At 35.2% G+C, this 16,018-nt stretch overlaps 1 protein-coding gene across 5 annotated transcripts in view; it reads left to right on the forward strand.

The window, feature by feature from the left end:
- The window catches only part of DIAPH2 (diaphanous related formin 2), a 784,101-nt gene that overhangs the window by 230,204 nt on the left and 537,879 nt on the right, over window positions 1-16,018 (forward strand). For all 5 annotated transcript variants that reach the window (XM_072956799.1, XM_072956800.1, XM_072956797.1 and 2 more), the window contains 6 exons: window positions 1,577-1,693; window positions 3,862-3,980; window positions 7,282-7,346; window positions 10,705-10,809; window positions 13,949-14,242; window positions 15,832-15,946. In XM_072956799.1, the coding sequence (XP_072812900.1) occupies window positions 1,577-1,693; window positions 3,862-3,980; window positions 7,282-7,346; window positions 10,705-10,809; window positions 13,949-14,242; window positions 15,832-15,946 (815 nt within the window). The remainder of the gene's footprint in view (window positions 1-1,576; window positions 1,694-3,861; window positions 3,981-7,281; window positions 7,347-10,704; window positions 10,810-13,948; window positions 14,243-15,831; window positions 15,947-16,018) is intronic.

Here is a 16,018-nt window from a genome sequence, read left to right on the forward strand (position 1 = left end):
GTAATATACTTTTTCAGTTTATTAAATGGTACTCCAGTGATTTAGAGATCTAATTCAGTTCAAATAAATGTCTTATTCTCAATCCAAATATTTTGGTTCCCTAGTGAAAAAAGAGTTTAGATATGATAGTGTCTGACCGAGTCAAATACTAGTAGCATATAGTCCTCTGGCAACTATTTTATTCAAAATGATTTTAGATCTAAAAGATGGTTGTCCTAGCATTGCTGGTCATTTGTTTTATATCCATTAAATTCCTTACTTATGGATTCTGGGGAAATTAGGAAATACTTTAGAACCAAAATGTCCTTTGAGCTAGACTTTTTCTCTGTGATGTCTTCTCCCATCTCACCCACTCCCCATCCCGTGACCAAGGAAAACTGGAAGTAATAGTCCCCTGTTCAAAATTCCTATAGTACTTTGTTTACATCTGTCTTGTTTATGTACACTCTATGGCCCTATGAGATGGAGGGCAGAAGTGTTTCAGCTGTTTCCTCCAACGTTACTGTCAAAGTGTCTTACACACAAGTACTGGATAAATCTGTAATGAATAACAATTTCTTATTATAAGAGAGAATTTCTTATCCTTCATTGGAGGCTGTAGTCTACAGTGGTCCCCATAATATTAAATGCTTTTTGTATGAATTAATAAATATCTTGCTTTCTTGCTTTATATAAATTTCTCTTACCATCAAACTTCACTGTAAAGCTATTTTTGGATCCTTTCTGTAGCCATTTAAAAGCACCTTATGAGACTTTAACACAACACTCTTACATAGGGTCTAAGAAGTAATCCATCATATACTCAGTTCTACTTCGGAGAAAATGTTGACATCTCAGGTTTTTTTTTTAAATGCTGGATTACATCTCCTCTTCTACTTTTCTTTTACACCGATTTTCCAGGTCTTCACTTTCATCATAAGCGTGAATCTATTTTTGGAATCTGTTTTCTAGTGTACTAAAGGCATTTGAACTTCTACCTCTCTTTTTATATCCTAAGAAAAATATGTTTCAAGCTCCTTTGTCTTTAGTTTCCCTCTTTTATCAAATAATGAAATACTACATATGAAATCATTACAGTTTGCTTTTATTTGTATTTCATCTGTATTAAATAAAACTGCTTTTATAAACTTTTAGCAGTCCACAGAAGGTTGGTTTGCCTTACTATTTTATGTGGCAGTGAAAAGAGAAGGGTGGTGGCTTGCATGAATAATACAGGTGCTCTGTCACAACCACAGGAAGGACCAGAGAAAACCATTTTCATTAACGGCATTACTGTTCCAATGGTACCAACTATAATCTGGAATTTAAAATATAATGAATAACTGATCATTTAAGGTTTTAATGTTTAAATGGTCTTGGAAATACTATAAGTCTGTTTCTTTTGTCAAAAGATTAAAGTGATTCCATAGATTGCATTTCTTCATAGAAATGTTTAAATACTGGATCATGGAATTGAAGGTTGAGAAACAGTAATGGGAACAAAATGATATATGTGTTTCCAAAAATGAAGCTGCTTTTGTTATAAATGAAGCTTTTATCAAGAATCTTTGATTGTTTTCCTTTACTTACTTTGCACTGATATGAATGAAGTGTACCATCTTCTGTATAATATGTTGAAGGACACTCCTGCTGAAAATTACTTATTATCCATTCTACAACACTTTTTGCTCATCAGAAATGATTATTATATCAGGTAAGAGGCCATTCCAAGAGTAAAATTTGTATAATTTGAATTGGATGTTAAAGGAAAATTAACAGTATAGTAAAGCCGAGGCACTATATGCATAATGTGTACATACATAGAACATCAGAGTTTGATGACTTTTGGTAAGATTTTTTAGAAGATGTTAATTTATTTTTAATTGGGCCAGAAGAATCTACTTGTATAAATGAGGTACCCCAGTGACAGAACTTTGAGTAGCAGTAAACCCAACAGATTTTACTGACGCCCTGGTTAATTTTCTTTGTAGCACAGAGTAAGCTCTGAAAAGTCTATGATAGAACTTTTAAGTTCTTGTACATTTTAATAAGTAAGACTTCATTGTTTTCCTCTTGTATAGTATTTCTCAGTAAAAGATGTGATGTTATCTAAGAAAATAATAATACTAGTATTTCAGCTTTATACCCAGTAGTATAATTCTTAAAAATAAATGATAATCCATAAAGTCAAAAATTTCAGAGGCTAGTAACTGGGAACATATCTGAAAACTAGAAAGTTAGAGAAAGGTTTCTGAGTGAAATTATCCATAAGCTGGTGACCATGATCTTACAATTAACTGTTCAAGAGACTCTTAGTTGTTCTTTGTACTTTAATATGCAGGAAATTCTAGCAACCTAGGTTCTCTGATTTCCCCAAACCTGCTTGATTAAAGGGCAAAGGAAGGCTACCATGGGGTCAGGTACAGTCCCAACAAAATTGGCAGTTTTGAAGCCCACAGAGAACTATTATAGTTCTGGCCAGTATGGTAACTAATGGACATCATGATGTTACAGAAACATAGAAAAAATGTTTAAAGTATTATATGCTGGGTTTTTTTTTTTTTAAAGCAGAGAAGATGGTAGTGCACTTAAAATGACTGTTATTTTTTAAAATAAGTTCTGGCAGCTAAAGGGGAACTGTGCCCATGGGTACGCAGTTACCTGGGGAAATAATTTGTGTGAAATCATCCATTTCTCAGTCACTTTGAATAAACGAGAAGTTGTTCTAATACGACATCCTTTTCATCCTGAGAACATCCATGTGAGGTAGAAGTTTGACAAGCACTTTTATTCTACTTATGAATAATTAAACTGTCCTGAAAGAGAACTATTGTGTTCTCCTGGTTTACCCAAAGAGTCATTGACTAGACCGATTATAGCCTAATATTATTTAGCCTAGATCTGATGATGACTTCAAAAAGCCTCCAATGTGAATATTGTACTATTTATTCTTATCCTCAAGATGAGCCCCATGACAAAAGACATATAAGAGCAATTAGAATATGCTTGGCTTCATTTGCAAACTTTCAGTGGGTTGGCTAGTTATCAGCACACCAATTTTGGGGATGTTTATGTCATAATTTGTCCATCGTAGTATTTCTTTCTGATTTTTCTCTGTTGAATTTATCGGCCGCTGATAAATACTAAATTTTCCCTGAATTTTAATGCAAAAAATGCCTTTTAAAAATTTCTGAAATATGCAAGTGGTCATTTTTAAGGCCAGAATTACCTTGATAGATTACAGAATTAGGATATGTTTTAAAACCTTTGACACTTTAAACAAATTGAAGCTATAGCCATGCATATTTAGTGTGTATGCTTCTACAGAATGAATCTTAAAATACGTGCATGAATAGATCTTTGCTGTAGTCTGTAACATAAGTGACTCAGTCCAGTTTTGTAAAAGCTATTATAGCTATCTTGAGTAAAAGCGTAGCAGTAAATTCAAGACATTGTTTGCCATGTAATGCCAAGGTACTCATCCCTTATTGAAATTGAGAACTTGGAGAGGCCTAGAACCATTTCTCTATCCATAGATGTAGGACTAAAAGTCATTTGTTTTTATTAACTTTAGGAACAATAGCTTAAGTGAGTAGATAAGGTTGATAAGTATCTTTGAACACAAGCATGAATCCCTGCAAACTAGAGTATTAAGTCACTAAGTGTTCGTAGTTGATTGTATCACAATGGATTTTGCACTATAACATCTAGACCATCTTTAAGCTTAGGCATATTTCTCCTGAAGGAATGGAATGACTAGAAAATAGTTTTTTGAGCTGTTAGGAAATGACTTATTTTTCTTTATCATGCTGAATCACTTCTTAAGAAAACTGATTTGAATGCATAGAAAAGGTATTCAAGAATACTCCTTTTCTTTTTCAGGCCACAGTATTACAAAATAATAGAGGAGTGTGTTTCACAGATAGTGCTCCACTGCAGTGGGATGGATCCAGATTTCAAGTATAGACAAAGATTAGACATTGATTTCACTCATCTGATAGGTATGTAATATCATTCTCAGTGTCCTTTGTGTTTTACTCTCTTTTGTATAGTAGACATTTTTTAAATGTAGCTCTTTCACTAAACTTCTTCTGTTAATATCTGGTAAATCATTGTGTCTGTGGATACTCATTTGCTATATTTATTAATTATGATGATCATGAGAATTCTGCCTACGTGACTGGAAATACTAATCTGTTAAGTCTCAACACTCTTGAATTCAGTTTAAATCAGTGCCTTCCCCCCAAAAAAAAATTATAGGTGAATGCGTTGCTTTTTTAGAAGCATGACTCTGAAATCCTTTGATTCAGTTTATGCTGGTACCTTAGTGGTTTTGTAGAAATCACATGTACAGTAGGATCTAATTAGTAATGCTGTGTTATTAGTGTTCAGGTCTGAGAAAAGCAATGCAGGCTTATTTCAGTAACTTAACGACCTTTTAATTCTATCAAAGCAGATCAGTTTCTATTTTCATAGACCTTAGAGCTAGGAAGGAATTTGAGATGATCATGTTCATCTACTTAGATTGCTGTGGAAATGACCTTTTATCATCTGAGACTGGTAGCTAGCTACACTTGCTGGCATAATCTCTCAAAGATGATGTGAAAACCTCTCTTGCGAAATATAGTATGCCATATGACCTTATAGTTAAGCAGTTTTATTTATACCTAATTGAAATCACTATTGCTAAGATTCTAGCATGAACTCATTTGTCTTGTCTTTAAAGGTAGAAAACAACAGCTGTTGAATGTCGATTATATGTTTTTCTTCACCCCATAGCACTGGGAAGACTCACAGTAATATTCAAAGATGAATTCCTTATTATTTATCATGTATTATTCTTTTCTGATTTTAAAACTAATGCTTACATATTGTAGACAATCTAGAGACATATTTAAGTGACAAAATCAACCACAAATCTCATTTTTCAGCCTCCCTCCCTCCCTCCCTCCATCCCTCTTCTATCTATCTATATGCTGATTTTTCAGGAAGCATTATGTTATGGCAATTTTTCCATGTTGGCCTTCCAAATGTGACTTTGAGTGTCTGTATAATATTCCATTTTATAGAATATCATAATCATCTTGGCCAGTCCTTTCTTTTGTATATACAGATCATTTTCAGGTTTTCACAATTATAAATCAACTTGCTGTGAACACTCTTTATATAAATGTTTGGCTTCTCTAAATATTTCCTTAGGATTGATTCCTCTAGGTGAGGGTATGAATTTTGAAAGGCCAAATGCTTTTGAGAAAGCTTGTGCCAGTTTGCCTCACCTCTGCCATTAATGTGAACCCTGGCCTCACTGCGTATTTTCCCCTGAGCTTGATAAACGCAGTAGTTTATTTCATATTTTGTTGAGAGAGTTATAAGGGACTATTTCCAAATATTTGTACTGTCTTGTAATCTGTTGGACCATAGTTGACCCACATACTCTACTGAGGATTTTGTCTAACTCATTTAGTGTTCAGCAGACATTTGTTTTGGGTACTGCGTGCCAGGTACTTAGGACTGTGTACTGTTAATCAAGAGCACTGGGGCGGGAAGACATGGAGGGTCCAGGTGAGACAGGACAGTCAGTATCAAAAACCCATTATGACCTCATCCACGTGTCATCTCTGTGATTGTGAACAAATCGTTTAACTTCTCTAGGCTTCAGTTTCCTCACCTCTAAATTCAAATAAGCCAAATATGTGTGTGGTTCTTAATATTTTATGGCCAGAAGTCCTGAGTAGCTGATGAAGGCTGTGAAACTTTCATTAGTGCATACACACATGCACGCACCCACACACACACACACACACACACACACACACACACTCACAGTCATTTGTACATACAAAAATTATCAAGGCCTTCAAGAACTTCTAGGAAATCTATGGATTTCTATCTTAAGGTAACCTGGACTTGAGAAGCGTAGAGTCTCTTCTGGTTTCACAGTTTTGTAAGTCTAGTATTTTTAATACATCAGATCATATCCTTGCCTACATTTCTTCAAGACCTTCCCATTGAAATTTAAATCCAAATCATTACCAACCATTGCCAGCCTAGCTCAGATCTGGCTTCTCTTTGATTTCATCATTTCACAACTAAGGCAACTCCTTAGTTGCCTTGCTGCAGCCACACAGTTCTTTCAAAAGAGGAAAGAACTTTATTGAAGTACACTTGACATAAGAAAAACTACGTATATTTAAAGTATAAAATTTGGTATTTATATGTACTCTTAAAACCATCATCACAGTCAAAATGATAAACATCTCTGTCAGCCTCTAAAGTTGCTGTGTTCTTCCTTATAGTCTCCCCTTTCTGTGCCTCTCCACCTGTCCCCATCCTGAGACAATCAATGATCTGCTTTCTCCTACTGTAGATTAGTTGCATTTTCTAAAGTTTTACGTAAATGGAAACATATAGCATGCACTCTTTCTTGGCTTTTTTCACTCGGCATAATTATTTTGAGATTCATTCATGTTGTGGTATTGCATGTATCAATAGTTTATTCCTTTTTATGACTGCATAGTATTCCATTACACGGATATATCACAATCTGTTTATACATTTACTTGTTGATGGACATTTGGGTTCCTTCCAGTTTTGGGCTATTAAAAATAAAGCTACTAAGAACATTCATGTACAAATCTGAGTCTAGACATATGCTTTCATTTCTTTTGCGAAGAAAAATAAGTATAGGATGGTTAAGTATAGGTATACAAAATATACTATATATAATAAGGAGAATATTACCCAGAAGAGTTCTTCAGTTATTTATATTCTGGAATGCTTGATTATATCTGAGAGATTTATGTTTGTTTTTATATTTATGTGATACATTCTACCCCTGATTAGAAGTTAAGTGAAATTTTTCTTTAAGAAGTCTGAATTAATGAATGCTACTGTATCTCCCCCTCTAGTATCATTTTAAGGGTCATTTTGAGTCTTAATACTTTTAAGCATAGATTCTGTGGCACTTCTCCACCCATAATAAACTACAAACATTTTTTAAAGAATTCTGTGATTGTTAAAGTTGGTAAATAATTGAATACCTCTAAAAATGATGATGATTTAGTCAAATATATTCTTGAATTCTTGGCTTTTTACCTCAACAATACTATCATTTAATTCAACTAGTATACAAAAGAAAGAAAACCTGATAGTGTATGTTTTATGTGTAGTATCCATCATTTTCCTTTTAATAGCAATTGACATAAAAATGATAGTCTATGTATTGAATTATAGACTGGCAGCCATCATTTGCATAGTGATCCAATGCAATAATTTCTAATCATTTTTGGTCAATTTGAATAGATTCTTGTGTGAACAAGGCAAAAGTAGAAGAAAGTGAGCAAAAAGCAGTGGAATTTTCGAAGAAGGTAAGGTTTGGAAAATATTCACTGAAATTCCTAATTTAATCAGTCCATATTCTACCCTTGTTTCTTTATGTGAGGCCTTATAAATGTTGTTTCAGTTATGTAGTATTTTAGGTTTCTGGATTCAGACACAACCTTGGAACATTGATTTCTTTCCTGATGAGTTAAGGTTGCTACTGTTCCCTTCTCATCACTTTTAATCCATTATGGAAGGAAAATACTAACCACATTCTACTAAAGTGATAAATAAAATTGGATTGCCGGAAGCATATAGTTAGAAACGGTCAACCAAAATACGTTCCCTTAACAGAAGATAGCTCCTTGGAGAACTGTGAGATCCTTAGCTAGTCTTATCTACTCTGTTCTTTAAATCAGTGCTACTGATCACACCAGAATGGTGCAATATTTTTTTCTTCCTTTTTATCTCTCTGTGCTTAGACTTGTCTTCTTTAAATTTTATAATCACCCTTTTTTTCAATGAATGCTCCTTCCTGGATGTAGGCTTGGTGGAATTTTGAGGTTCCCCTTTCTTTGTGTCATGCCTATGTAAATGCCAGCTTTACAGATATCTGAATTTTATTTCAATCTCAGAAAGTCTCTTCCTTGTTTCATTACAGCATAGCTACAATTTTAGTAGCTTCTACCAAAAGTTGCACTGTTTGGTACCGAGCCTAGAAAGCATCAGTAGAATATTTCTCTCCTGTTGGTGGCAGGAGAAGAATTGAAGCCCAAGTCTAAAAGCTCTCCAGTTTTCAGCCTTCTGACAGCAAGATAAAGGGCTTACATATTACTGTCTCTTCAAAGTTATGACTTACCTTGGAGATTAGATAATCACTTTTGCTATCAGTCTAGAAATTATAGAGTATTACTGAAGTTACTTCAGGGCATCTAAAGAAATGTCTTTGCTCTTTCAGTTACTAGAAGAGCTTTTAAGAGCTCGAGCATAAAATGTTTGTGTGAAGCTGTCATTTTTATTGGTGAAAGAAAATGCATGCTTTTTGATTAATAGACCTTTATATTTCTTATGTTCTTGTTTTAAGTAGCACATTGAAAATTCCCTTTGAAAATCTTAGAATCGCTTTACTTTTTCTCTGGCACTGTGATTAGATACTACGGGATGGGAGCAAATTGTGATGATCTATCTGGTCAAAATTTCTGTAAGCATATATTATTAGAAAAGGAGTCTTGAAATAATAAAAAAGAAATTTCAGTGTCTGATGCTTTATTCTCCTCATCAACATTTAGAATGAAAACGTGTCCAGTCTCCCAGTGGTTATCTGCATGCCTTCTCTTATTCTGGTTTTAAGAGGCAGTCAAAAGTACTTTAAAAAAAAAAACCAAAAAAACAAAAAGAGGGGAAGCAGCTAGAATGAGAAGCAGTAGTTGTAAGATTTTATTTCAGCTTTTCTGCTAATTAGCTGTGGCTGTAAGTAGCCACTTACTCTCCTTGGAGATATTTTCATCATTAAAAGGCGAGAATGAGGTTAGTGGACTCGTAAGAAGTCTTCCAGCTCACATATCTCAGACTTCTCTGATTCCTGCTCTGTGGGTTTATAGATTAAGATAGTCTCCAATTGCAAGCAGAAACATTGTGTTCCTTCCCTCAAATGTACTAATAAACCATTAATAGAGGAAAATCGTATACAGCGTGCTTGTGTGGACAGCATGCTTGAGCAGCACGCAGGAGAAGCTTTCGGGAGGGAGCCTGGGAGTATAGAATCAGATCAATCTTAACAGGGATACCGCTGAAGTTGAAAAAGCTCCATCTTCCCAGTGAACTAGGAAACAAGGTCATTTGCTGACACTGAAGAATGTGGGGTGGGCTTGACATTTAAAGAGATTAGAAACGATTTGGACCAGCCTCTGCGGGGTATTTTCCCGGGACTCAAGTAGAGATGAGTAAAAGAGTTAATTAAGTAAGTATTTCAGATTTGACCCAAACACTCTTATCCAATTTGTTCACCAACTCTTTCTTCAGACTTGAATCTGATTGGCATTTTAGAATTTCCAAAGGTCAAATCCACTATGAGGATGAATATTTATTGACAGTGAACATACTTTTTTATTGCTCCACAAACTTGAAAGATAATTTTAGGCAGTAAGATATAGCACTTTTCAAAACAGAAGTAACATTGTTGGAATCATGCATTGATGTCTAAAAGGACTCGAAGTGACAGTGACAATAAAGGGCAAATGTTCTACAGCTGGACATAAACAATATTCACTCTAAGTATGCAGGCTTATTTGGGTCTGATTAGAGCCCTGAGTGAGGTAAGGGTTGGGCAGGATGCAGTCAATGGATAGTCACCAGTCCGATGGTCTCTTGGGCTGAGCACACTGAAATTTAACCTCCCATTTTAACTCTTAGAACATGTTTTTCGCTACAAAGTTACAAAGATTGATTATGACTTTTGGTTTTAATGGAGGTACTGGGGATTGAACCCAGGACTTCGTGCATGCTAAGCCTACATTCTACTACTGAGCTATACCCACCTTCTTACACCATTTTACTCAAGTGTTTTGGTTAATCATCTGAATGAGAATGTCATTATGACATATCACTCTATGGTCAGATTTTGTGGGGCATCACTTTTTCGATGCTATACAGTTAAGATTGTAATAAAAATATTCTAATTTGTATTACTGTGTTAATGTCCATCCATTTGAACATTCTAAAAAGTGCAGTCTCTTTTCAAGATTAAATACAGTTTGAGGGAGAGGGTATAGCTCAGTGGCAGAGCACGTGCTTATTATTAGCACACATGAAGTCCTGGTTCAATCCCCAGTACTGCCATAGAAATGAATAAATTAAATAAATAAATAAATAAATAAGTAAATAAATAAGTAAATAAATAAGTAAATAAAATAAAAACCTAATCCACCGCCTCCCCCCCCAAAAAAACAACCAAAGATTAAATACAGTTTTAAGGAGTTGAATTGCTTGATGCCTAATTTTTAGGTTTGATTTTTTTTTAATTAAATAAACATAGAAGTATGAGGTGAAACAATAAAAAAAAGATTAATTCTAAAACCCAACTTTCAATAACTAAAAATGTCCACTATATCTGAAGAGAGACTTCTCAGTCCACCCTTTAAAAATGTTGTTTTGTATTTTTTTTTTTAAGAAGTGATTTGTTTACCTTGGATTGGGGGCATATTTCTTCTTTACCACCATCACAGGCAGCACCCCATCCCCACAGAGGTGCTTAATTGTCATAAAAATTATCAGGAGCTTGGATTTTCTGAGTGAGCTGGGAATTTAAGAGGCAAAAGACACTCCGCTTATTTAATACGTAATGTTCTTTAAAGCTTTCTCAAAACGGTATTACTAAGTGTACATTTATGGTGGCGATCATTGCAGTTCGATGAAGAATTCACAGCTCGACAGGAAGCTCAAGCTGAGCTTCAGAAAAGAGAAGAAAAAATCAAAGAGCTTGAAACAGAAATCCAGCAACTTCGAACCCAGGTAATGAAACAAGATATAGACTTTGTGTCATGTCACAGTGAGTTCGATGGGAGGAAATTATCTTGTTAGATGGAAGGAAAAAATGTGACCAGAAGCAGACTTTTTGGCAGTATCACATTGTTGTTGAAATAACTACAGATTTGATTTTCTAGGACAATAAATCATTTTAATGTTGGGATAAAAAATAAGGCATTAGTTGGATAAACTGCCCGGAATATTTTTAATAGAGTATATCACACAAGCAAAATTCTGAGATGAAATTTTCATGATGATTTGAAAAGTTGGATGCGTAGTATTTTCTTTCAAAGGGAATGTGGAAATGCACATTAATTTTAATTATTCCCAAAGCTCTTTGAGATCTCTGTAAATCTTGACTACCATAATTTCAAAATCTATAAACTTTACATTTCTACCTACATTTCCTATGATGAAAAGCTCCAGTATACACTTAAAATCTTAATTATGGTGTCTAAATTTTAGAGCTGATTGAGTACTCTCTACACAATGCATTTTTTTAGGTGACTATTTAAGAAACGTAAGATGACTTCTTAGCCTCGCAGAGCTCAGTAGATGTTTCTTCATTGACTAGGTCTATTTCTATCAGTCTACTGAAAAGTGACTTCAGAAGTCACCAGTGAACTCCAAATTACCCAACGCAGTGGCCTTTTCCTACCCTTAGTCTCTTTCACATCTATAATATTTGATAATTTCTTTTCACTAAATCTTTCTTGTTTTTCTGTCGTCTGACTTCCTTTTTTACATCTCTCAGAAGTCGGTTTCTCTTTGTTTTCATGCCCCAAATGATGACCTTCCCCAGTGTCCTGTCCTCAGCTCTTTTTTCTCTGTCTGTCCTTGAACAATTATCCCACTCAATAGCATACATTCAAACATCACCTTTTGGTAGGTGTCAGGTCTCCTGGGTTTGACGTTGTATTTCCAGCTCTGCGGCATGTTGAAATCAGACCCACTCTTTGTGGCCATTTCTCTTTCCTCCAAGCAGTTTGGTTTCCATTCTTACTTGCTTAAATTTTACCACCAGTTTTTGTGATCCTGAAGCTGGAGTTTTCTTTGCCCTTTCCCCGCCCTGCCACCTGACAAATGAAGCTGGTCACCGTTTCATGTCAGTTCTTTCTCTTTTTTTCCCCCTTACATCAAAACCCGGAAGCCCTCAGGGCCACTCTCTCATTACATCCTGCCTGGAATGTTACAATTGTTTCCTAACTTTCCTCCCTACCTATAGTTGCTTCCTCTTCAGATAGATCCTTTATGTCAGTGGCAAATTAATCTTCTTAAAACACTGCCCTGATTATTGTCACTCCAGGCTTTAATATGTCCAGTGGTTGCCTGTTGCATTTGGGATTAAAGAAAAATCTCCTTACCGGGAATTTGAAGGCCTTTTATCCTGGGCTCCCTTATCTCCCCTCTGCAGCCTAGTCCCTGCTCCCCTAACTCCAGCCTCTGTTGCAGCTAAGTCACCTTTCCTCCCTTCACACTTAGAATTTCCTGGCTCCACACTCTCCCTGCTGCCAGCATTTCCCAGACATTAGTTACAGAGATGCTAATAGGTTTTTCAGGACGAAAGCATTCCATAGTCTAATAAATTTGGTACACTTGAAATTCTCCCCTTGGAGACTCATAATACTCATCAGCATATTAAAGGGTCTGAGATGGCCTACATTGAAGAAACCTGGCTAACTCTTCTTTTCCCTGCAGCTGTCCTAAACTCATACAGCCACAGAACCCTTGACCGAGGACCACCTCTTAACATCTGGAGAAGAGTCTTTCCATGGAACTTAGTTGAGAAATGCTGACTTTTGTTACTCTCTCTCAGAAACACCCGCCCCTGTTCATCTGTGCCATTGAAACCCACCCTTTAGGGATAAGCTCAGTAACATACCCTTGGGAAAGCATCACTAAAAACTGTCAGAGAATTTCTTTGAACTTCTCTATCACTTTTGTCGACCAGTCATATGTTTGTTTGCGTGCCTGCTTTAGTTATTCCACTGCAGCATTAGCACCGTGAAGCCAATGTCTTTATTTCTTATTCCTATTATTCAAGGCCCTACTGCACCTGTCACAGGGCCTTACCATTTAGTGAGTAGTTGTTTATTTATTATTAAATTAATGGATCTGTAAAAGTGCAGAGTCACACAATACTTTCCAGCACACCCAAAATTGTGTCAAATTGTAAATTATTCATTTGCCATATTCAATTCTCAATACTCTATTATAGTCTGATTTAATTGCTCCATTCCTAAATGTTCATAGGAGAGAAGAAAAGGGCTGACAATGATTTGATTCTTAAAGGCTGGTGGCATTTAAAAACATTTGAGATTTTTATTGTATTTGTAAAACATATATTTAACTTGAGTAAAGAAATCCTTTTTTATAGTAATAGCATTTTTGTGATTGCACAAGTTTCATGTCATAAACATGATTTCATAGAGGCAACTACAAACAAGTATTTAATCTCATTTAAAGTTGGATACATATTTTACCTTTCAAATTATTCAGCAAATCCATTTATACACTAAACTTGTAGCATAATTTACTAATTTAGCAGTGAGATAAAGGTGAGGTAAAAATGTCCAACCTACGTTATAGGGTTATAGTAAGGTTGAAAGGAAATAAGAGATGTAAAAGCATTGATAAACCTGCATTATTATGCAAATAGGTGTTACTTAGTGTTAATTCTTGATATTACATGACAGCTAAATTACTTGTGCTGTGAGACAGACTCTGTGAAAAGCTTATTGTCCCCAAGAGAATCAAATCTGTGACCTTGTATTAATTATTCTATATTCAAACCAATTAGTCTAACAGGCCCAAGCTATATATAGTACTTCATCTTTGCATATATTTATAATGAAAGGTAATTTTTCATTATTTTGGAGAAGTGTTTCACAAAATCTTCGAGAATGCCAAATGTTCTAGCCTTTGTATATTGGCAGAGTTACTCATTGTCCAGGGTTTATAATGCTTATCAAAAATCTGTGCACATCTTTTTCATGTACTGTTAAGCCCTTAGATGTTGCTCAGTTAAATAAATCTTAAACCACAAATGTCTAGTGATAAGTTTTCTTTGCTACCATACTTAACAGTAAGCATTGAAATAAACATTGGGTTATTGATATTTCAGGGACATGGACTCTCAGGTTCACCTCCTCCTCCACCGCCTCCATTGCCAGGTAGTGGGCCACTGCCACCCCCACCTCCACCACCGCCACCTCTACCCGGAGTAGGTCCCCCACCTCCTCCTCCACTTCCTTCGTCTGGGGTATCACCACCACCACCTTTGATTGGGGGGCCTATTCCACCGCCTCCCTTTGGAGCTCTTCCTTTGCCGGGAACAGCACTTGATCTGCCGTATGGAATGAAGCAGAAAAAAATATATAAGCCTGAAGTGTCCATGAAGAGAATCAACTGGTCAAAGGTACTACTATGACTAGAGTTACTTGGCTTTGTATAGCCATAGTTGGTCATTAATGTGTGAATGACTGTATTGCTGCATATAAGTATTATATAATGTTTGCGAACATGATTGCTGATTCTTTTGCTTTCGTTTGTGAGTTCACCAGCTTTTTGTCCATTTTTCAGTTCTAGGAGCTAAAGAATTGGAAATTCCACAGATAACTTGCAATTAATGTAGAAGTCAAAAGGAAAATCAAAGTGAAAGTGGTTTTAAAGAGTAATATACGAAAGGCAGAACCAAATGAAAAATAATTTTCCTTTTACCGTTGTTAACTTTAAGTGCTATGACATTCTGAAATATAATCTTTTTATTAGTGAGCCTTTTTATCTTAGTTATTTTTGTTCTTAGAAAACGTTGGGGTTTTTTATTTATTTTTTTTTAGTTTTAAACTTTGAGAGAGTGTGGAATCAGTGATGGTATTCAGTAGAGACATAAACTAACTTATTTTTCATATGATGTTTGAAAGTATTTTTGAACATTATTTTGCTTTATTATTATCAAATAACATGTCTTATAAAAACCTGATTATCAAGATTGACACAGTCCCCATTCACTAGAAACTAATCTAACGAAAATACGATTACCCAGGCCACCATTTAAGGAAATAGTTATTCCAAGAACCTACTTACAGTGATATCTGACAGTATCTACATATTAATTGTTTGACCAGAATAATGGTTCAGTCTGTTTTAAAGTTAAGCATATACTTATGCTTTACTCATAAGAGTAAATGAGATGTAAGTGTGTTTGGAGTACAGTTATTTTCTCTTAGGCACAATCTGCCAAACTGTAGGATCCAGAAGCTGCTGGCTCGGTTATCTGTGTGTGTAATTGTAATGATAGGTTAATTTAGCAGTGAAGCATACAGTATAATGGCACTTACATATCACATACTCTTCTAATAGGGGGTTTCAGTGTGGTGACTAAGGCACAATTCTGCGGAGCTATACCGCCTAGGTTTAAATCCCACCTTTGCCATTTACTAGCTTGGGCAGCCCCTGAAACTTTCTGGGGCTCAGTTTCCTCATCTTTAACATGGAGATAATAATAGCTTCAGAGGATTATTGTGAGGGTTTGATTAGATGAGTTAATATGTGAAATCTCTTCAAACACTACCTGACACATACTAGGAGGTATGTAATTGTCAGCTATTATGTTTATTATCTATAACCTAGTCAGTAAACATGGGGAATTTACTTTTCTGACTCCCAGTTTCCCCATAAATCCAGGAGCAAGAAGAACATATGTAAGTTGGGGAAGTGATTGACTAAATTATTTGTCAGATTCCTTCCAGTAGAAGATTTTTTACGATGTAATTTGCTACATGGGCTATTATCGCTCTCATGTATTTTTCTGTACACCAGTAGAATCCTGTGACTTTCCAAGTGAATATTTACTTAAAAAGTGTTATTTTTGATAGATTCTAAAATTGATTTAGTAGGTAAATGAATAAAGGTACTGTCATTCAACCTTGGTGAAAGTGAATTCTTTGAAAAATTAAATATGAAGTAATAATTTAGAAACTTCTCTTTGTTTTTTGTTTGTTTCAGATTGAACCCAAAGAATTATCTGAGAACTGTTTCTGGTTAAAAGTTAAGGAAGATAAGTTTGAAAATCCTGATCTCTTTGCAAAATTGGCACTGAATTTTGCTACTCACATGAAAGGTATATTTTATTTTTTCAATATGAAGTTCTTGTTCTGACATATTGAATTCAGTGCTTTGGTAAAAATTTCTA

Source organism: Vicugna pacos, chromosome X (assembly GCF_048564905.1).
Source record: "Vicugna pacos chromosome X, VicPac4, whole genome shotgun sequence".
NCBI lineage: Eukaryota > Metazoa > Chordata > Mammalia > Artiodactyla > Camelidae > Vicugna > Vicugna pacos.